General features: G+C 39.6%; 1 protein-coding gene across 4 annotated transcripts in view; it reads right to left on the reverse strand.

Annotated features, from left to right (window-relative positions):
- Positions 1–16,045, reverse strand: part of arhgap27 (Rho GTPase activating protein 27) — a 32,285-nt gene extending 16,240 nt beyond the window's left edge. For 2 of the 4 annotated variants that reach the window (XM_017301724.1, XM_017301722.1), the window contains exons 1-2: positions 15,939–16,045; positions 13,462–14,359 (exon numbers count right to left, since the gene is read on the reverse strand). In XM_017301724.1, the coding sequence (XP_017157213.1) occupies positions 13,462–14,301 (840 nt within the window). In that variant the 5' untranslated portion in view covers positions 14,302–14,359; positions 15,939–16,045. Of the gene's footprint in view, positions 1–13,461; positions 14,360–15,073; positions 15,138–15,938 lie in introns of those variants that run through there. The other 2 variants (XM_017301723.1, XM_017301725.1) reach the window with 2 other exon arrangements.
- Positions 16,046–16,964: the final 919 nt, after the last annotated feature.

A 16,964-nucleotide genomic window follows, 5' to 3' on the forward strand; every position in this document is an offset into this window, starting at 1 on the left:
GGAACACGGCATGTAAAGTAGACTCAGCCTTCACAACTAATTTGCTTAAAGAATACCAATGAGAGTGACAGAGAGCGATGAAAGGCCGTCTCTGTCCTCTGTGCTGCTGAAACTGATCATCCCGATGCATATGTGTCTTAGCTTCCATCAAAACACCCTCTTCTTGGCAACATCAAAAGCAAATGCCTTTTCCTCTTTAAGCTGATTTTTTTTTCTCACCTTTACTCCAGTGAGGCGCTTAATTCTCTGAGTAAAACTCCTGGGAATTATGGTCCTGCGCGCCCTTTCATTCGCCATCGTGAAGACAGCGCAGATAAAAGCTGTGACATGACTATTCTAGACTAAACTTTAACTAGATCTTGTGTCGCAGCTAGACCTCTTGAGCTATATTTACCAAAACCTGCGTGTGTGTGTTTCTGCGCAGTATATGCTGGACCACTAGAATAAACATGTCATGCTAAAAAGAGAGAAGTGTAGCAAAAGTTAGCACAGAGAAAAAGAACTTAATGTAGAGCAGGGGTGTCCAAAGTCGGTCCTCGAGGGCCGGCATCCTGCGCGTTTTAGTTCTCTCCATGGTGGTAGTAACAACCTTTTCAGCTTGTCAATATTCCTCTTAGGGCTTCTAATGAGCTACCATTTTATCCAGGTGTGTAAAACCAGAGAGAGGACTAAAACATGCAGGCCCTCGAGGACCGACTTTGGACACCCCTGATGTAGAGTATCAGAACTAAAAAAAAAAAGAGAGAAAGGATGTACAAGCATCTGAAATATCTGTCACCTTCTATTTTTATTTACTGTTTGTAGGTCCGCTTTAGCTTTACTTTTATTTTTTAAAGAAAGACCGATCAAAGGGCGTGCAAAGCAGTCCAGAAGAAAAACAGGCCTTGGGATTGTGTTCTCTTCCAAAAATGGGACTCGATAGTCAACAAAATAATGTTACAGGCTCTTCGAGTTTTTTTTTTTTTTTTTTGCATGTTTCCAACATTTGCATTCTCTTCTAGTTTGAATGAGCATTGATATTTTGTTTTTCTGGGAGGAAATTTAAACATTTGTGGGGGACACGGTTACAAATTTACAGTAAGGTCTTTGTAAAATCCCTGGAAAGCTGATTTGTTGATTTGGTTCCAAACAAGTCAGGATTAAAGGTTGCGTTAGGATATTTTAGGATTGTTTAAGAATGGCTGTATGCATCACTTGCTCTAGGAAACTAGTACAGGCCAACATTTAGGGGTCCTGAAGAGACAAGCACAAGAATCTTAAATTCTTATTTTTTCTTAAAGGTGACGCTTTATTAACTTCTGCTACTTGCCTCTGTGCTGACGTCAGACACATTTCATTTACCTGCAAATTTATCAATTGATTACAGTTGGCAGCCACCCTCATTCCAACTCTGATGAGTCGCCATGAAATCTTTGTACCATCTCAAAAAGAGCAAGTCAGAGAAACAAGGTCATCTCCACAGTTTATTTGCTGCTTTTTATTCAATAAAACAAATAAAATTCTGTGCAGGACACCCATTATAACAGAACATCTGTTACAATCCGGTTCTGGATTATAACAGATGGCTTGTTGTGGAGGAAAAGCTGCAGGGCCAATGATTAGGGAAGCAGGCAGCTGATAGAGCTGACTGAATGAGGATGCATGGAATGTGGTGTGCTTGAACGTAGCATAGCATAGCAGTTAGCAGACCACAGCTTCAAGCTAACCTGTGGGAAGGGAAACAACTGCACATCAGCTTTGTCCTGCTAGTTTTTGTCCCTCAGATAACAGGATGGATTATTTACTGTGGGGAAAAACACCTACAGCATATAATATAGTAAGAGTTTGTTATCCTGTGTGTTTCTGCTCGGAGCTTTCTGCGCAGCTGACAAAGAGATGGTTCTTCAGGGAATACATTATCTTAATGGTGTGGTGCATCTTTGAATGAAATGGAAGTAATGGAGACTAAGCCGTCTACCTCCAAGTAAAAATGACCATTGAGTCCGGATGCAGCTGGCGGGCAGACAGTGTGGAATAATAAAATCCCACTAATTTCTACTGCAGTTTTTGTGCTAGTCGGTGTCGAGAGATATAAAAGGTGTTGTTTTTCTCCAAAGTGGTGATTGATCTCTAAATAAATTAAACTACTATAGGTATCTAAGAAAACAAATTGATGTCAAGATCCGTCTTCTTTCAAATAAACAGGACGTAGAAATAAAAAATGATTACGAACAAAGAAAAAGGAGCCTTTCTGCTCTTACACAACACTTGTTTTGATCCTTCTGTTTTGGTCCTATCACATTACAGACTTTGCCTCAGTCATTGATCAAAATGTAATCTCTAAACAATCGATGTGGATGGCCAGAAAACTGACCTCAAAACAGATTGATTTCAAACAATGCGAAGCGGAAATGAAAGGATTGCTTCATCGATCCGTAAGAAAAATATTACGCCGGAAATCTTTCAAAACAAACCATGGAAATGCAAGAGCTGATCCCGACGAACAACCATTTCCAAATGACATATTTGGACACTATTTCTGCATTATGCCTGCCTTAGTTCAACACAACGTAGTGCATAACTGAAATGCAAGGAAATGGATACATGGTTTTCTTTTTGAAATATTCTATAAACATTCATAGCCACAAAAGTTTAGTTTTCTTCCAGTATTGCCCTGTATTTAACTCCAGCCTACATTCTACATGTAGGTCAGAAAGTTCAGTTTTGATTTCCTCTAACTAGAGCACATTCTTCACATATTAGCTTATTCTCTTGTAACAAACTATAAGTTGGACTTCTTTAGTTCCATTTTACACAGGTGGACTCCTTTGGCTAGTTGGTTTACTTCTAGGGGCAATTGTTTTGCACTGGATTTTATTTAGGGTGAATGAGGAAAAAGGGGCTGAACAGAAACTTATGCTGCACTTTTTAGATTTTTATTTGAAATACATGTCTATTGCTTATCTTTGAATGTCTTTGTGTTGATGAATCACTTGAAATCCCCAAAAATACAATCATCTTAGTGGTTGTAATGTGACAAAAACGGGAGAAGCTTTGAGATGAATCAATACTTGGAAAACCCGCTGTATCCACCTGATGTAGAAGTGAGTCCCTTATCAGATAATGATGTAATCTGTCATTTAAAGTCCCATCTATCTGAAGTTCCCAACAAAACATACATATATCTCTTTTCATACTTCTGCAAGGGCTTTGGTTAATGTACATGACGCCAGTTATTGTGTGAGCTGATAATACCAGAATTTATTGCACCATGGTTCTAATGACCCCATTTTTGCAGCATGCCTGAAGAAAATCTGTCCTTTCCAACTACCTCTCTGTGTTTTGCTAAAGATCCAGCAAGCGCTGCCTGACAGTCAAGATCCACTGTGACTTTTTGAGCTGACGCTTGTCTCACCTCCACCTCCCTCAAGAACGGTCCGAAATTATAACCCACATGAAGTGTGCTATGACACAAAACAAACGCCTTCGCCTTCAGATCTCACCCAAAGCCGTACGCTACAAACTGCTGCAAGGACATCTGAGCACACTTACAAAGTGTCTCTCACATTGAGGAGCAAAAGAGCTACAGATTAAAGGCAACAGCTGCAAAGATAAGAGTGTTGTGAGTTTATATTTACACCACTTCAACATGTACAGGAAAAGACAAGTGCACAGGAGGCACGGTTCACTGAAACAGGAAGCGGCGCACTTGTCGAAGTGTTCGAACCAAGTAGCCAGTAGTAAAATTAGAAATTTTCATTTTACAACGCAGTAGGTGTAATCTCCTACCTGGGCAGCCACCGGCAGAGTCAAGCCCCGTTGGGCTTGATGACCTGTCCAAACCCTGGAGTACATCTCCACCATGTTTATCCGTTTCTAGCAACACGATCCATAGATCCAAACATGGAGAGACTCAGAACCAGCGAGCTAACTATTCAGCAGCCTTCAGTCGACCTGCGCTATGCCAGACTCCTAAGCACCCTCCTCATGCATGCAGCCTTCTCTCGCAGCTGCAGTGATAGTTGCAGCCCAGATAGAAAAGAGAACTGAGGTCTGTTACAATAAGCAGCAGGAAGGGACCGATGTGGGTGTGTGTGTCACTGTTTGTGTGTGCTTAAATTCTTGTGCACAGGATAGGAGGGTAGAGGGTAACTGTCTGACTGAGCTAAAAAAAACAAACAAAAAAAAACAGAGTCGGTAAAAAATAGACAGGAAGAAAAAAAAAAGTTTTAGTAGGCAGAAAAACATGAGAGCTCTGCAGGTCACTTCAACCTACTTCCTGTCTGTGTATATACATGACAAATAAAACGGAAATGACAGCAATGGAAACAAAGATTTTGGAGAAGGACAGCAAACACTTAGGAGAAGAAAAGAACAGCTTTTGGTGAGCTTTTAACCTTTCCTTGGTTGGGTGACTCAGACAATAATGGAGAGAAAGGGGAAGCAATAATTTCTTACAATAAAGAAGGGAGCTGCCATGGCCGGGCCAATCTGAAGGTACGGTACTACAGAATTCAAACGTCAAACAGGAAGCTGAGTTTTTGTTAGATCGCAAAAATACCCCAGCATGAAGCTTGTGGTCGATGTTTTGGAGGTTTCTGGGTTAGAGTTGGTTGCAAATGAGGTTTGAGGAGACATGGAGAAATATGACTTTTTTTTTGGACAATTCCGGATAGTGAATGAGTGAAAACGTGTAAAATTAAAGAAAAAATAATAATACAACATATGTGTATATGTAGCATTCCTTTAGGTATTTGTTTTTTTAAGTGCAGGGCTGTCCCATTAACTAACTTACAAAACAGCTACAGTTAACCTGAATTCAACACGACATAGTATGCAGCATAATGCGACAAAACCCAACACAACACAATTTCACATGACACAGTTCTGAACTTCACTATGCAACAGAACACATTAAGACTCGATATGTATATTTCACTTGGGATTTGTTTTTCAGTCTGGTCTCTACCAATAAAGGCCATAGTTAAATAGATACATACGACTAGCAATAGCAGTCTAAATTTGTATTTAACATTTCAGCTAAATGCAATTTAGCTGAAATAGCCTTTAGTAAGTAGAGTTAAGCTTCAGATTAACTCTGGTGCTTTTGTATTTGCTATCTTCTATACCTTCAGCAAAAGAAATGGGAACAAAATGTGTTTTTAATATCAAATTAGATATAAGAGCCTCTTTTTTTGGGCTAAATAATTGAAGGTAAGGTCTAAGCGCCTGAACAACTATGAAAAATATGTCCTCCGAACATGAGCGATTACTGGAGCAAAAATTTGTTTAAAAAAAGGAGCCAAAGACAGCACAACCTTCAAACCCCAAGAGAACCATTGATTGAAGAATTAAAAGAAATATCACAAGAATTTCCTGGAGAGAAAATGCAAAGGAATGAGAGATGACTCAAACTTCTTCCAGAGTACTGCATTAAAAAAAATGGGAAATAGAAGACTTTTTGTACTGCGAAGCTAAAGAATTTGCAGTAGAAGCTTTGCAAAGTACTTCTCGTAATTTTTCCAAGGCATGGTTTGAGGCGAAATTCCTTCAGTCAAGAACCTTAAACTCTGTGCCCTGAGCAAAGCATGAAGCAGCAATCCGCTTGATTACTTAACCACATTAGAACCCATCCAGTCTAACAATGGGGTCCCAAATTGGGGCCCAAATCACGCCACAGCACACAGTTGGGCTATTGAATCAAACTGGCTCCCTTCCTTCTTACATCATACTCATCCCGGTGTGGAATCCAGGATCCTGAAAATGCTCAGCCGCTTATCACCACCTTATCTTTGCTTTCCAGGTCAGGCCTGTATCCTGATGTGCAAAACTGACTAATGACAGATTTCGCCTTCTCCCACATTTGTAGATGAAATGTATTTGTGTAGGAGGGGAAACATTTCCGTACCGGTTGCCGCACAGCTCTTTGCTAAGAGGAAAACATGACTCCTTTTGGAGTTTGTAGTTTGGGTTGCTAGCAAAAGATCACGCAGTATGCAAACGGACAGGACACAGTTTGTCCACAGATTCTGGTTTCTGCTTCCTGGAACCTGTAATAATTACAGTAAACAGAAACCCCTTTGTGTTCAATGTAAAATGTGCTAAACTACTGGAATATTGAAAACAAGCAGCTCACTACAGCTGTACTGTGTTTTTGTAAACTTATGAGATTCTAGAGCACATTACTAATCCACCATCTGCTGACAACATTCAAGCTTTCTTTGGTATATTTTCACTGATTTTTTTTTTCTGAGCCGATTACTGCCAGATTTATGATTACGAAGGGATTGAAAGATCAGAGGTTAGATCGCAACCTTTCTTTTTTTTTTTTTTCCTAATTAATAACCACAAGTGTAACAAATTCAAGAGAAAATATAGCGCAACTGGTTCTTTGAGAGATGTTTTCCTTCTGACTCCAACAAAAAGAAAAAGAAAAAAAAGGATTTACAAGATTATCCTTATTTATGCATCTGAAAATAAAAAATAGAACATGTCTAACCCCCTTCTTATCTCTGGAAAATAATTTAATTTAACTTAGTTTCAAATAAACCTTGTTTCACTCATCTTGCCCTCATTGGCTTCTTCTAGCTGTCAGTCTGATGGTAGCTCACTTCTCACTTTCTGCCACATTGAACCAAATGTAGGGCACTGCTATTTAGACAGATGAGACAAAAGTGGAAACAGGCATCATAATGCGTAGTATTTAGTTCGCAAATCCATCTGTGAACTAAATTTTATAGTAAAACATTTGAAGGTGGTTTAATTTGAACATGAAAGTTCAAAGTACAAGAGAATTGTTTTATGTTAACTCAGAAATTAAAGTTCATGAAGCTGATTTAACAACAAAAGGCAAGTTGTCTAAATGTTATTTCCTTATAAGTTCATTAAAATCAACCACTGATGAATTCTATTAAGCATTTAGTGTGAACAGGACATCATCCTCAAGCATTCAAACAAACATTTATAGTAACGCACAAGAGTCAGATCAATGTAACGCACTTCCATCTCACTCACGGTGCAACACAGAATATAAAAGCATGCCCCTAAGCACACTGGGAAATAGTTCCCACTTCTGGCTTTTTCTTCTTTCAGTTTTTTTTTTTTAAAGTGCTACCCTAAAATCTCTAGTTTATTCAACAACAAAAAGTTAACCCAACTTACCACTGTGCGTTCGTCTTTCACAAACTCACACATTTAGGTTCAAAATCTAAAACTCGCGACATTTATTTGACTTAAAGAGTGAAGAGGGTAAGCACAACTAATTGAGGCTCAAATGTTTTACAGTGTACCCGCTTACCCTTGTTGGGTCGTAGTAACGTGGAGGCAGACTGGGGCTGGTGGTGCCCCGATTCCTATCTTCACCGGTCATTTGGGGCGAGGGGGTAGCTTGTAAACAACTAAACATATCATTTCAGCGCCAAACCTAAAATAAAATTAATCGTCAGGCATGGTAGAGGAGAGGTGATGAGTTGGGATTTTTACAGCCTTTTGCAGTGACAGAGCTGACCACGGATTCATCTGTATACCAGAGCTGAAACCTGCTGAAGCTGAACCATCGACAGGATCTCAACAGAATCTGAAACACAGCAGCTAAACTACAACAGCCCCAGTTAAATTCCAGTCTTAAACCAGACCGAAAGGCTCTGGATGGACCCGAAGACAAGCTGGACAGAAATTAATACAATGAACTCTAGAAATATTTCTCAACAACAATGTAAAAGACTGAAAACATCATACAGAAAGCAGTTACTTCAAGTAATTACTGCTAAAAGGTGGACTCGGGGTCTCCCGTGACTGCTGATGGAAAAAGTTGTTTTTCTCATCACTACAGAAGAGTGAGCAAGGCTTTAAAATCCTGTCTAAAATATATAGCAATTATATTTTTGAGACATAACTCTACTTGTGTCTAAGCTGCTGATCATTACAGGTGAGTCAGAGTTGACGGTAAAAACGCTGCTGTTAAGAGACTAAATCCTAAAGGACTGAAAAACAAGCAGGACGGGATGGAATAATGTCATTCCCATTTCACCAACATTTTCATTTTGGACCTGCAACCATGTAATCATTGCAAAGTAACCATTTGATTTTGAATAAGCTTAAACACACAGGTCATTTATTTTTGTTGCACCTCAGTCGCTCAACAAAAATGGGAAATTGACCAATAACAAAGCAGCAGAAAAATGCCTTTGGGCCTGTCCCCGCCTTGGTGAAGATGTCTCAATATAAGTTCAAACTGTTCATTAGAATGAGGAAGAAAGGGATTTAAGTGACTAATCTTTTTTCGATCTTACAGAAAATGGACAAAAACCACAAAAAAAAAAAAAAAAAAACAGCGAGCGGGAATCATGTGGATGAAGGTGCCTTGTTGATCTCACTAGCGAGAGAAAATGAGCTAATCACTTGTAAACAAGGTAAACAGAATACCCTCTCTGAATGCACAGCACATCAAGTCTTAATGAAAATCATCTACAGCACAATGGGTGATATTAATGTCAGCTGAGAACTGGAAAGTGACCCAGCATACTGCTCAGTGGTAGAGCAGGCGCACTGGAGCATCCTCAACAAAGATCTTCCAGTTTCAATTCCCAGCCCCAAGCCATAGGATTAATGCCTTCCCCTTCTCTCTCTGTTGACTAGTGTTGAATAGAGGCCTCTAGCACCATAAAAAAAGCAACAACAAAAAAAACCCAACTAGCTGAGACTACAATTTGCACACAACTTGGTTGAAGATTGAAAAGCTTTGCCAGGGCAAACCAACCTCTGATTGAGGCTCAGAATTTTGCTAAGTGACATTGAAAGCACAACAACTGGCTGGACGGGACAAAGTCAGTCCAGACACGTTTTAAGATATAACTAATTAGACGACCAAACTCAACATTTCACGTATTGTCAGTTGTTTTTTTTTTTTTTTAAACCCAGATATGACAAGGAAGTGACTCTAATGTCTGTTTTGACGACACCGAACGTGTTTCCTTGTCTGGTTGATGTTGATTTGAAGTCTGCTTTTGGAACGTTCCCTCTAACCAGACGACATGACGGTACAGTAATTATCACAACGCTAATAATGACTACACATGTAAGTGGTTACACAGTTCTGTGCCATTTCGAAAACATAATTTGGATTGTTCCAGGGGGGGGGGAGTCATTTGTAGTTCAAGAAGAAGAGTTCACCCCGCAAAAGAAATGAAGAAATGAAAAGTACCAGGAAGCTAGATACACATGCTCTTAAGATAAATGACTGACATGCGAGCTCTGCGAGGAGACGTCTGACGAGATGCTCACTCTACCTGTCGGTGCAGTTTCTCGGCATTTGATTTTTGCCTTGTTTTAAAGGAACAGGAAGTATCCGCAGTGCCTCTCTGAAGTGATGCACCTCGACAGAAACCAGGTAAGTTCCCAAGGGCCGGACTTGGAGGTCTTGAAACACCAAATCATGCCAACAGACGAGACGTTTCGTTTTCACAAAGTCTCACGTGCCAAAATCAATCAAACCTTGGACTCAACAAGTCTCTGAGCTTTAAAAAAAAAAAAAAAAAAAGATAAAAGGAGCACATACGAGTCATTTCGACTCACAAGTTTCATACAAAGCTCTACAACTCTCTTTTGCCTACACTTGCAAATTGAACGACACAGACTTTAATTACTACGCTTGCCCTTCGTATTGCAGACCACATAGCGACATACACGCCCTCCATAGCGAGTGACCTACATTGGGGCTAATTGCAAGTCCTGTTTATTACATATATATGCCCACACTCAGACCAACTGCAAAGCTCTGAAAGCTCTAAAGATCTGCGTCCTGGGAGTCAGGCCAGACTCCCCCGCCACCACATCACCATGGAGAGGCCCCACATCCATTGCGGGGGTGAGAATGGACTTGAGGGATCCTGGGCTCATTTATTTTGTTCATTCATCTATGTAGAGAACCCAGACTTTTAAATATCTTCGGTTTTGAGTACAGGAATTTAGCCAGATTGTTTGATCAGACGGAAACGTGTGAGGCCCTTAAATCAACAAACTGGTACTGGTGTAATTAAAAGCAGACGCGCATACAAAACCGACTGGGTGAACTAGGAGAGGCTGAAGAGATGAACCTTCCGTTTCAACTGTAGTGTAGCCTTCCTTTGCAACAGGTGCAAAAACACGGAGACAGACGCGAAACTTACCCGAATGAGAGTCTTCGAGAAATCAAATCCAATGAGAGAACAAGAAGGGGGGGGGGGGGAAGAGTCACTTTCGTTCTGTTAGTCGGTGTTCGTACTTGTTTCAGTGCCTCCCTGCACGAGTTTGATCATTTGATTCCCAGGATCGGTGGTGTTGCCGTGAGGGGGGAAAGGCAGGTACAGTAGCAGCTGGAGGTCTGGGAGTGGCTCTCACCTTCTGGACTTAACTCTTTCCCTTCCCTCACGGAGCTCACTCAACCTGTTTTTGTAACCTGTTCCTGCACGGCGTGAAGTGAACCGCCGCCCCTCCCGCTCCCACAGATCTGCAGCCCGACGACGCAGGAAAATCAAATCAAAGTGCAACCTGTATATACGCACCGGGCTGCTGGTGAATTCCTCACGGAAACAATCTGAGAAGACAGTGTGAACTTGGATGTTTGAATCTGCTGCCTTTACCGGAGAATTTCAGGAACACCTCTTTTATTTATATATATATATATTTTTCCAACCCCTTACCCTCATTGAACTAGAGATCCATTCATACGCAAATGAGCTGGCACTGAAAACAAAACCCCAACTGCAAGAGGTGGTTCAGCCCTAAATCTGACCACATCAAGATTCGGATCATACTTACATTAGAGAAATACACACTAGAGCCAATTGAAAGGTCTGAAAAAATAACTATAAAACTTTTTTTTTTTTTAAATTATCTCTAGATATATATTGTGTGTAGGCTCTATATGTGTATGGGATCCACAGACAAAAATAGGGGACGCATAACATCGCAAATTTCTGACTGAACCATAAAAAAAATTTCTGATTTTATTTCATTTATTATTGTGCAATTGAAAAGTTACTTTCCTTTTTTTTTAATTTATTTTTTATTATATAAAACTAAAACTTCAACCGCACATACTTTCAACAAAGGACATTTCACGTGTTGGTCCAGTCAAAGGCCAGACTTAAATCAAATTGAGAATCTGTGGTAACGCTAGAAACCCATTCACAGATGGTCTAAAATCTAAACCCAGACTCATCTCTGCAAAGAGGAACTGGCGTGACGTGCAAAGCTGATGACAACAGACCTCACAGAATCTGCAGCTGCAACTGCAGTGAAAGATGGTCCAAGTAGAAATGACTCAAAATGACTAAAAATAAATGCACATAATCAAAACTCTGTAACTGTTTAACTACTTTACATTTAAGCAGTGCTTTGTGTTTAAAATCCAAATAAGATGCACTACTGAAGATAAAAGTTGCAACGAGAGAAAGTGGGAAAAGTTACAAGTAGCTTATGTTAGTGCTTTTGTACTCTGTTAGCAGGACCTGGTGGTGGTTAGTCGTATTATTAGTCACCTCATATTCTGACTCTAGTATTGGCAAAGAAATGTAGTAATGTAGTCAAGATGTGACATGTACCTGTTTCAAGAGATAACCACTAATTTTGCATATACTGAAATCTTTGGTTTGTTTCCATAAGATAAACCATATTTGTAAAATATGTATCGACACAATATGACGGCTTGTAACGCATTGGGTTACCCCAAAGAGTCTCAGTAAATTGAAATAATTTTTAAAATAACTTTTAGCATTACTTAAAAAAACAAAACAAACTTGCAACAAATCATTTTTAAATGACATTTTTCCATATGTGTCCAAGAAAACTCCCTTCAACTCATGTAACTGTTGACAAAAATCACTTGCTCTCTCAAAATCACTTGAGAGAGCAAACAAAATGAATCATCTGCTTGTATTAATAGTGAATTTATCAGAGAGTCCTAATTATGAAATAGTGAAACTGAGACTTGGATGCCACCGAGTTCTGTTTCTGCTGCACGGAGTGGGAAGTGAAATGATATGGGGTTAAATATAATGTCGAAGTGGGATGAAATTTCATTTGTACATCTTTCTCAGTCAGACAAAAAAGAAGTGTTGTTTTGTACTGATAATAGTTATCAGGCGTGTATGGAGATTTTCTATCTATTGGTATTTTTGCACATTAACACATTTGTCGGGTCGTTACGCTCGGTTGCAAAATGTCTCCGTCAACACCGGAATTTCATATCCTGATTTAAAGATGCAAAATGTAGAATTTGTGTATTCTACTTTTGGAGAAAAAAATAAATAAATTCTGCATTAATATTCTGATTCTGCCAGTTCTATACCCAGAAGTTTTAGATGTACAAACCAAAGATGCTTCATTCAAACATTGTATTAAGTTAGCTTAAATTGAAGTCATAACTTTGATTTCAATTATTGTACTTTTATTTTCATTTGAAGACATAGCAACATAAAGCGGATAATCCATAGCCTTTATTCTGGTCGTCTGGCCTTATTTTAACCCGTAATTCGTCGATCTTTCTTTACCTCCACAGTTAAAGCAGCTTCTGCAGGCCCCTTGCAAATTATTCACAGCCTTTTGGCTTTTCCACGTTGTGTCCTTATTTTACAGCCACAAAGGTTGAAAATACTTTACTGTGATTTTGTATGACAAACCAACACAGAGTGGATACATGTTGTCAAATCAAAATCAGCTGTGCATGCAAATTAAATGTACATAATACACTTCCCATATTCCTAATTTGTAAAAAAATAAATAATAAAAAAAGAGAAAAACATGCATTGTTTTCCTTCATTTTCACACGTGTGGAGTGCTTTGTGTTGGTCTGTCATAAAACCCCAATAAAAGTTATTGCAGTCGAGATCATCATGTGACAAAAAGGTAGGAAAGTTCAAGGGGAAAGTATTTTTATGCTGTACTGTACATGCAAGCCCTGTGATTTTCCCCTCTGAAAGGAACTAATTTAACAATTTCTAAAAGCCTGAGGAAATGAAACTAGCTGGTGCTTCGATTTCCCTGCGAATGATATGCAATGAATTGCAACTAATTTGGAGGAGTTTTTGTTTCTTATAATAATTTATTTGAAGCTTATTGGGACCGACAGCCTCTGCATAAATTTGAAATAAATGTTAAAATGCAGACTACTAAAACAAACTCTCTATGAGTTGATTTGCTTATTATTAATTGTAGGACTTACTAAAGTGAAGTAATGCTTTAAGTTTGTTAAATTATACACTTAAGTGTCAACCATAAATAAGATGATTCCAAATACATTTAGATGAGCGTTTTATTTTTTTTTTCTGTCTGTTTTTCTTTTGGAACTTCCTTCAAATAGAAACAATATGGCAGTCCCACCCCACATTGACAAGTAAAATTGCGCCATCTGGTGGCTGTAAAGTGAAACTTTTTTTTATCTCATCCTGCCAAAAAATTATGTTAATACAACAATCAGAGTCATTAATTGTGTAAAAGCTTTACCTGCTCTGTTGTGAGAGAAGCCTGTTCTGCTGCCTGGTCAGAACTTTGGTGCTGCGGCGCTGACTCTTTGGGTGAGGACGCTGCGAGGTCAGGAGGCTCGGGAAAGGAGTCACAGTCAGTTATGCTTATCTCTGGAGTCATGTCATAGAAGTGTGGTGGAGGTAAAGGAAAATCCATTTCACATATGTCATGAGGAGGTAAATCCACATCTTTGTCATTCGCAGAAGCCAGGGACTTCTCTCTGGACTTGTCCTGGTCTGTGTTCTTTCCCTGCTGCTTTTTACCGCCATGCTGAGGTGTAGCATAAAGTTGTTGATCTTCAGATACTACTGGTTCTGGAGTGACTGATCCACGGCGTGATGAGTTAGGAGCCGCAGGCTTATTTCTATCGTCCAAACTGTGAGCACGGTTCCTGGCTGCTGGTGCATCTTTCGAAGTTTCACTTGGCAAGTTGACCCACAGACCAAACGTGGAGAAACGATAGGTTTCTTTTGAGTCATCCCGAACAGCTGGATGAGTCACTGTTTTTGTGTCGAGTGACGTTTTCCTGGTCGTGTTCACGGCTTTGTTCTTCCCAGTCGCATCCACTGGTTTACGTTTTGTGGTACTCTTTGGTGATTCTGTTTTTTTAGGGCCAGAAGAGGTCCCAGGAGGCGCAGAGACCTCCTTCACGTACTCGGCTGGGATATAGAAGGGTTTGGAGTCTTGGTCTTTGGAAACACGCCACCAATGATCGTTGGTCTTGGAGACGAGGACGTACCTCTCGTTAGGTTTGATGCAGATGTGGCGGCCATCCTTCGCTTTGTACTCAAAGTCGAACTCCACCAACACGAACGCCATCTCCTCCCCCCTCCTGTGGAAGCTCAGTTACTTTGGTGGCAGCTCTAACATTTTGGAGCTGCAAAATAGAGGAAATGTGATGTTAGAATAAGTTTCAGAATGAAAATATCAGCTAGTAGTACACAGTTCACTGTCCTACACTTCCGCCTACCAAAACGAGTTTCTGTTTTTGCCCTGCATTCGCCTGACAACATGAACAACATCACACGACCTACGCTCTAGTGTTTGTTTATGTCACAGAACTTCCCCGAGTTTGTAAAACTAAAAGCAGGCTACTAATATATTTTTAACTTTTCCATGTTTGTTTCAAGTCACAGCCACAAAATTCAATTAGTTTTAATGGGATTTTACAAACATGTTTCCATCCATATTGTAGCACTGGCTGTAAGTTTACAGTTGTTGTAGTGTGCAGCCTCTACAGAGGGATTTTTAATTTTATTTTTTAACACCTTAAAATAATTCAGTACTACATAGTTGATTAACCTATCATAATGCTTTTAAATGTGGGGTATCGGAGAAAATGTTGCAGGGATGCGATTGCTTTCACAGAGTCCTGTAAGGTCAGATGAGAGCAAAGAGGAACAGTTTGGCCAAATATACAAAGAACCGTGTTTACTCAAAATCAACCAAAGCATATGTGCAAAAAAAACAACAACAAAAAAAACACTTCACACCAACTGTCAAATTTGGCGGTGAAAGTGTGACTATTTGAGCTTCTTCTGTAGCCACAGGACATGATCATCCGTAGAGTTCTATGTAAAACAAAACTGACCACAGAACGTGAGGCCGTCTGTCTTTCCACTGAAGCTTGGAGGAAACTGAATTAGGGAACAGGTCTAAGAGGGGCAGAAAAAGGAGAGGCATCTTTTAGAGAGCTGTGCATAAACAAAGGTGTGCAATCCTCAATGAAGTGTTGCAATGTGGTAAACAACAAATATTACATAATTCCTTATAAAGCCTTTAAGCCGAAACATTTACGCTCGGATTGACGAGATACATCATCGGCTACAGTTTCACTACTTGTTGAGCGAACAAATATGCCAAAATTAGAATTGCAGGAAAAAACTAAAAATAAATGATCTTCTGAGGCCCTATCAGTCTGTAACATCACTGATGATGGCATTGCTAGATGCCATGCAAAAGTATTTACACCTCATTGGGTATGAATGCAGTTGTCATGCTGAAAATTCAAGCAAGGCATGGAATCAATATATTTTGAGGACATCTTTGTGCTAGATCAACACCAAGTAGTGTATAACTGCATAGTCGAAGTAAAAGCAAACATGATAACTCCTGCCAAAGTTTGACTGTAACTGCAACCATCTTTGCTTTATAAGGGATATTTACTGTTGTCTTGATTCGCTTTACATGTTCCTACATTCATAGCTTCACCTTTTTGGATGGTTTGTCTTTTTTTCCTCTTACTTTTCTCGAGGATTCATTTCTTGCCTCGGCGCTTGATTTTAATCTGAAGAATGCCGATTAACAAGGCAAGTCGAGATGGAAGATTCACTCTCCGTGCAAAGGAGATACACAGGAAGTCGCCTGCAAATGCAACCTTGAACCAAACTAACTAACAGACACAAAAACAGCAGACTGTAAAGTGCTCGGCCACAAAACAGGAAGCCTGCACCAACCTTGGCTCGGCATCAGTGCGACGTCATCTGGCAATCTCAGTTTGTCTTTTTTTTTTTCCTCCCCTCTGCATTTAATTCATTAAACACTCGGCATATCCTGGGTGTTTTTTTTTTTTTTACCGCCCTCCTGAAGTAAAAACAGAGGCAGAAGTAACATTGTAGATGAAAAACAAGATCAACTACTATGAATAGTGTGAAAATCCTTAAGAAAAAGAAGATACATTCAGAACAGCAGGTACTATTTACAAAGAATTCTGACTCGTTTTCAAAGATAATTCCTTCTAAAAATACTTCTCAGTTTGACATATTAGTATCGTTTCACTCGAGTCCCTCAGCAGTTGTCGCTTCAGTGAAGTGAAGTGGAATAAAACAGAAAAAATGTTTCATTCTGGAATCTGAAGCCTCGAGGATTACTTGCATGTCTAATTGTCTCTACTTGCCTGCAGTTGCGATTTCTTTAAGTTTCCTTGTGATCAGATGAGTCACTGAAGGGGAAACAGCCACTCTGTCCAAACAAACTGAAATGTGGAGATGTCGAGTTGTAGAGCTTGAACCTGCTGCTCACAAGTGCTGTTTCTGCTCAACTGGCTGATTTCCTGTTCTGTGTGCCGTTACCGAAAGAGGCAAACTGTGAAACATCAGAGCTCTGAAAGCCACACGAAATGGGAAGTCTGACTTTACCCACACTTCCCAGTGAATACTTGTAAATGTAAATTCTTTTTACGGCAGCGTGCTGACTTGGATTGAGCGGCATGCTGTTGAGTCAGTGTGACATAACATCATAGAAGCATTTTTTTATTTTCTTTTTGCAGAGCAAGATGCCATAAAATTGTTGTGGTTGTTGAAACAGGAGTGAAAACTTAGTTTGTAATTAAGTAACAAGATAACAATTTTAAGCAACACCCAAAGGGAAACATAACTGAATATACTAGTGAGATTGCTAACTAATGGCACCAAAAATGTAAAAGGTAGAAACCACTGAAAACCACATAAAACAATTCATGTCTGTTTAAATCACAATTGAGA

This window comes from Poecilia reticulata, linkage group LG19 (genome assembly GCF_000633615.1).
Source record: "Poecilia reticulata strain Guanapo linkage group LG19, Guppy_female_1.0+MT, whole genome shotgun sequence".
Lineage (NCBI taxonomy): Eukaryota > Metazoa > Chordata > Actinopteri > Cyprinodontiformes > Poeciliidae > Poecilia > Poecilia reticulata.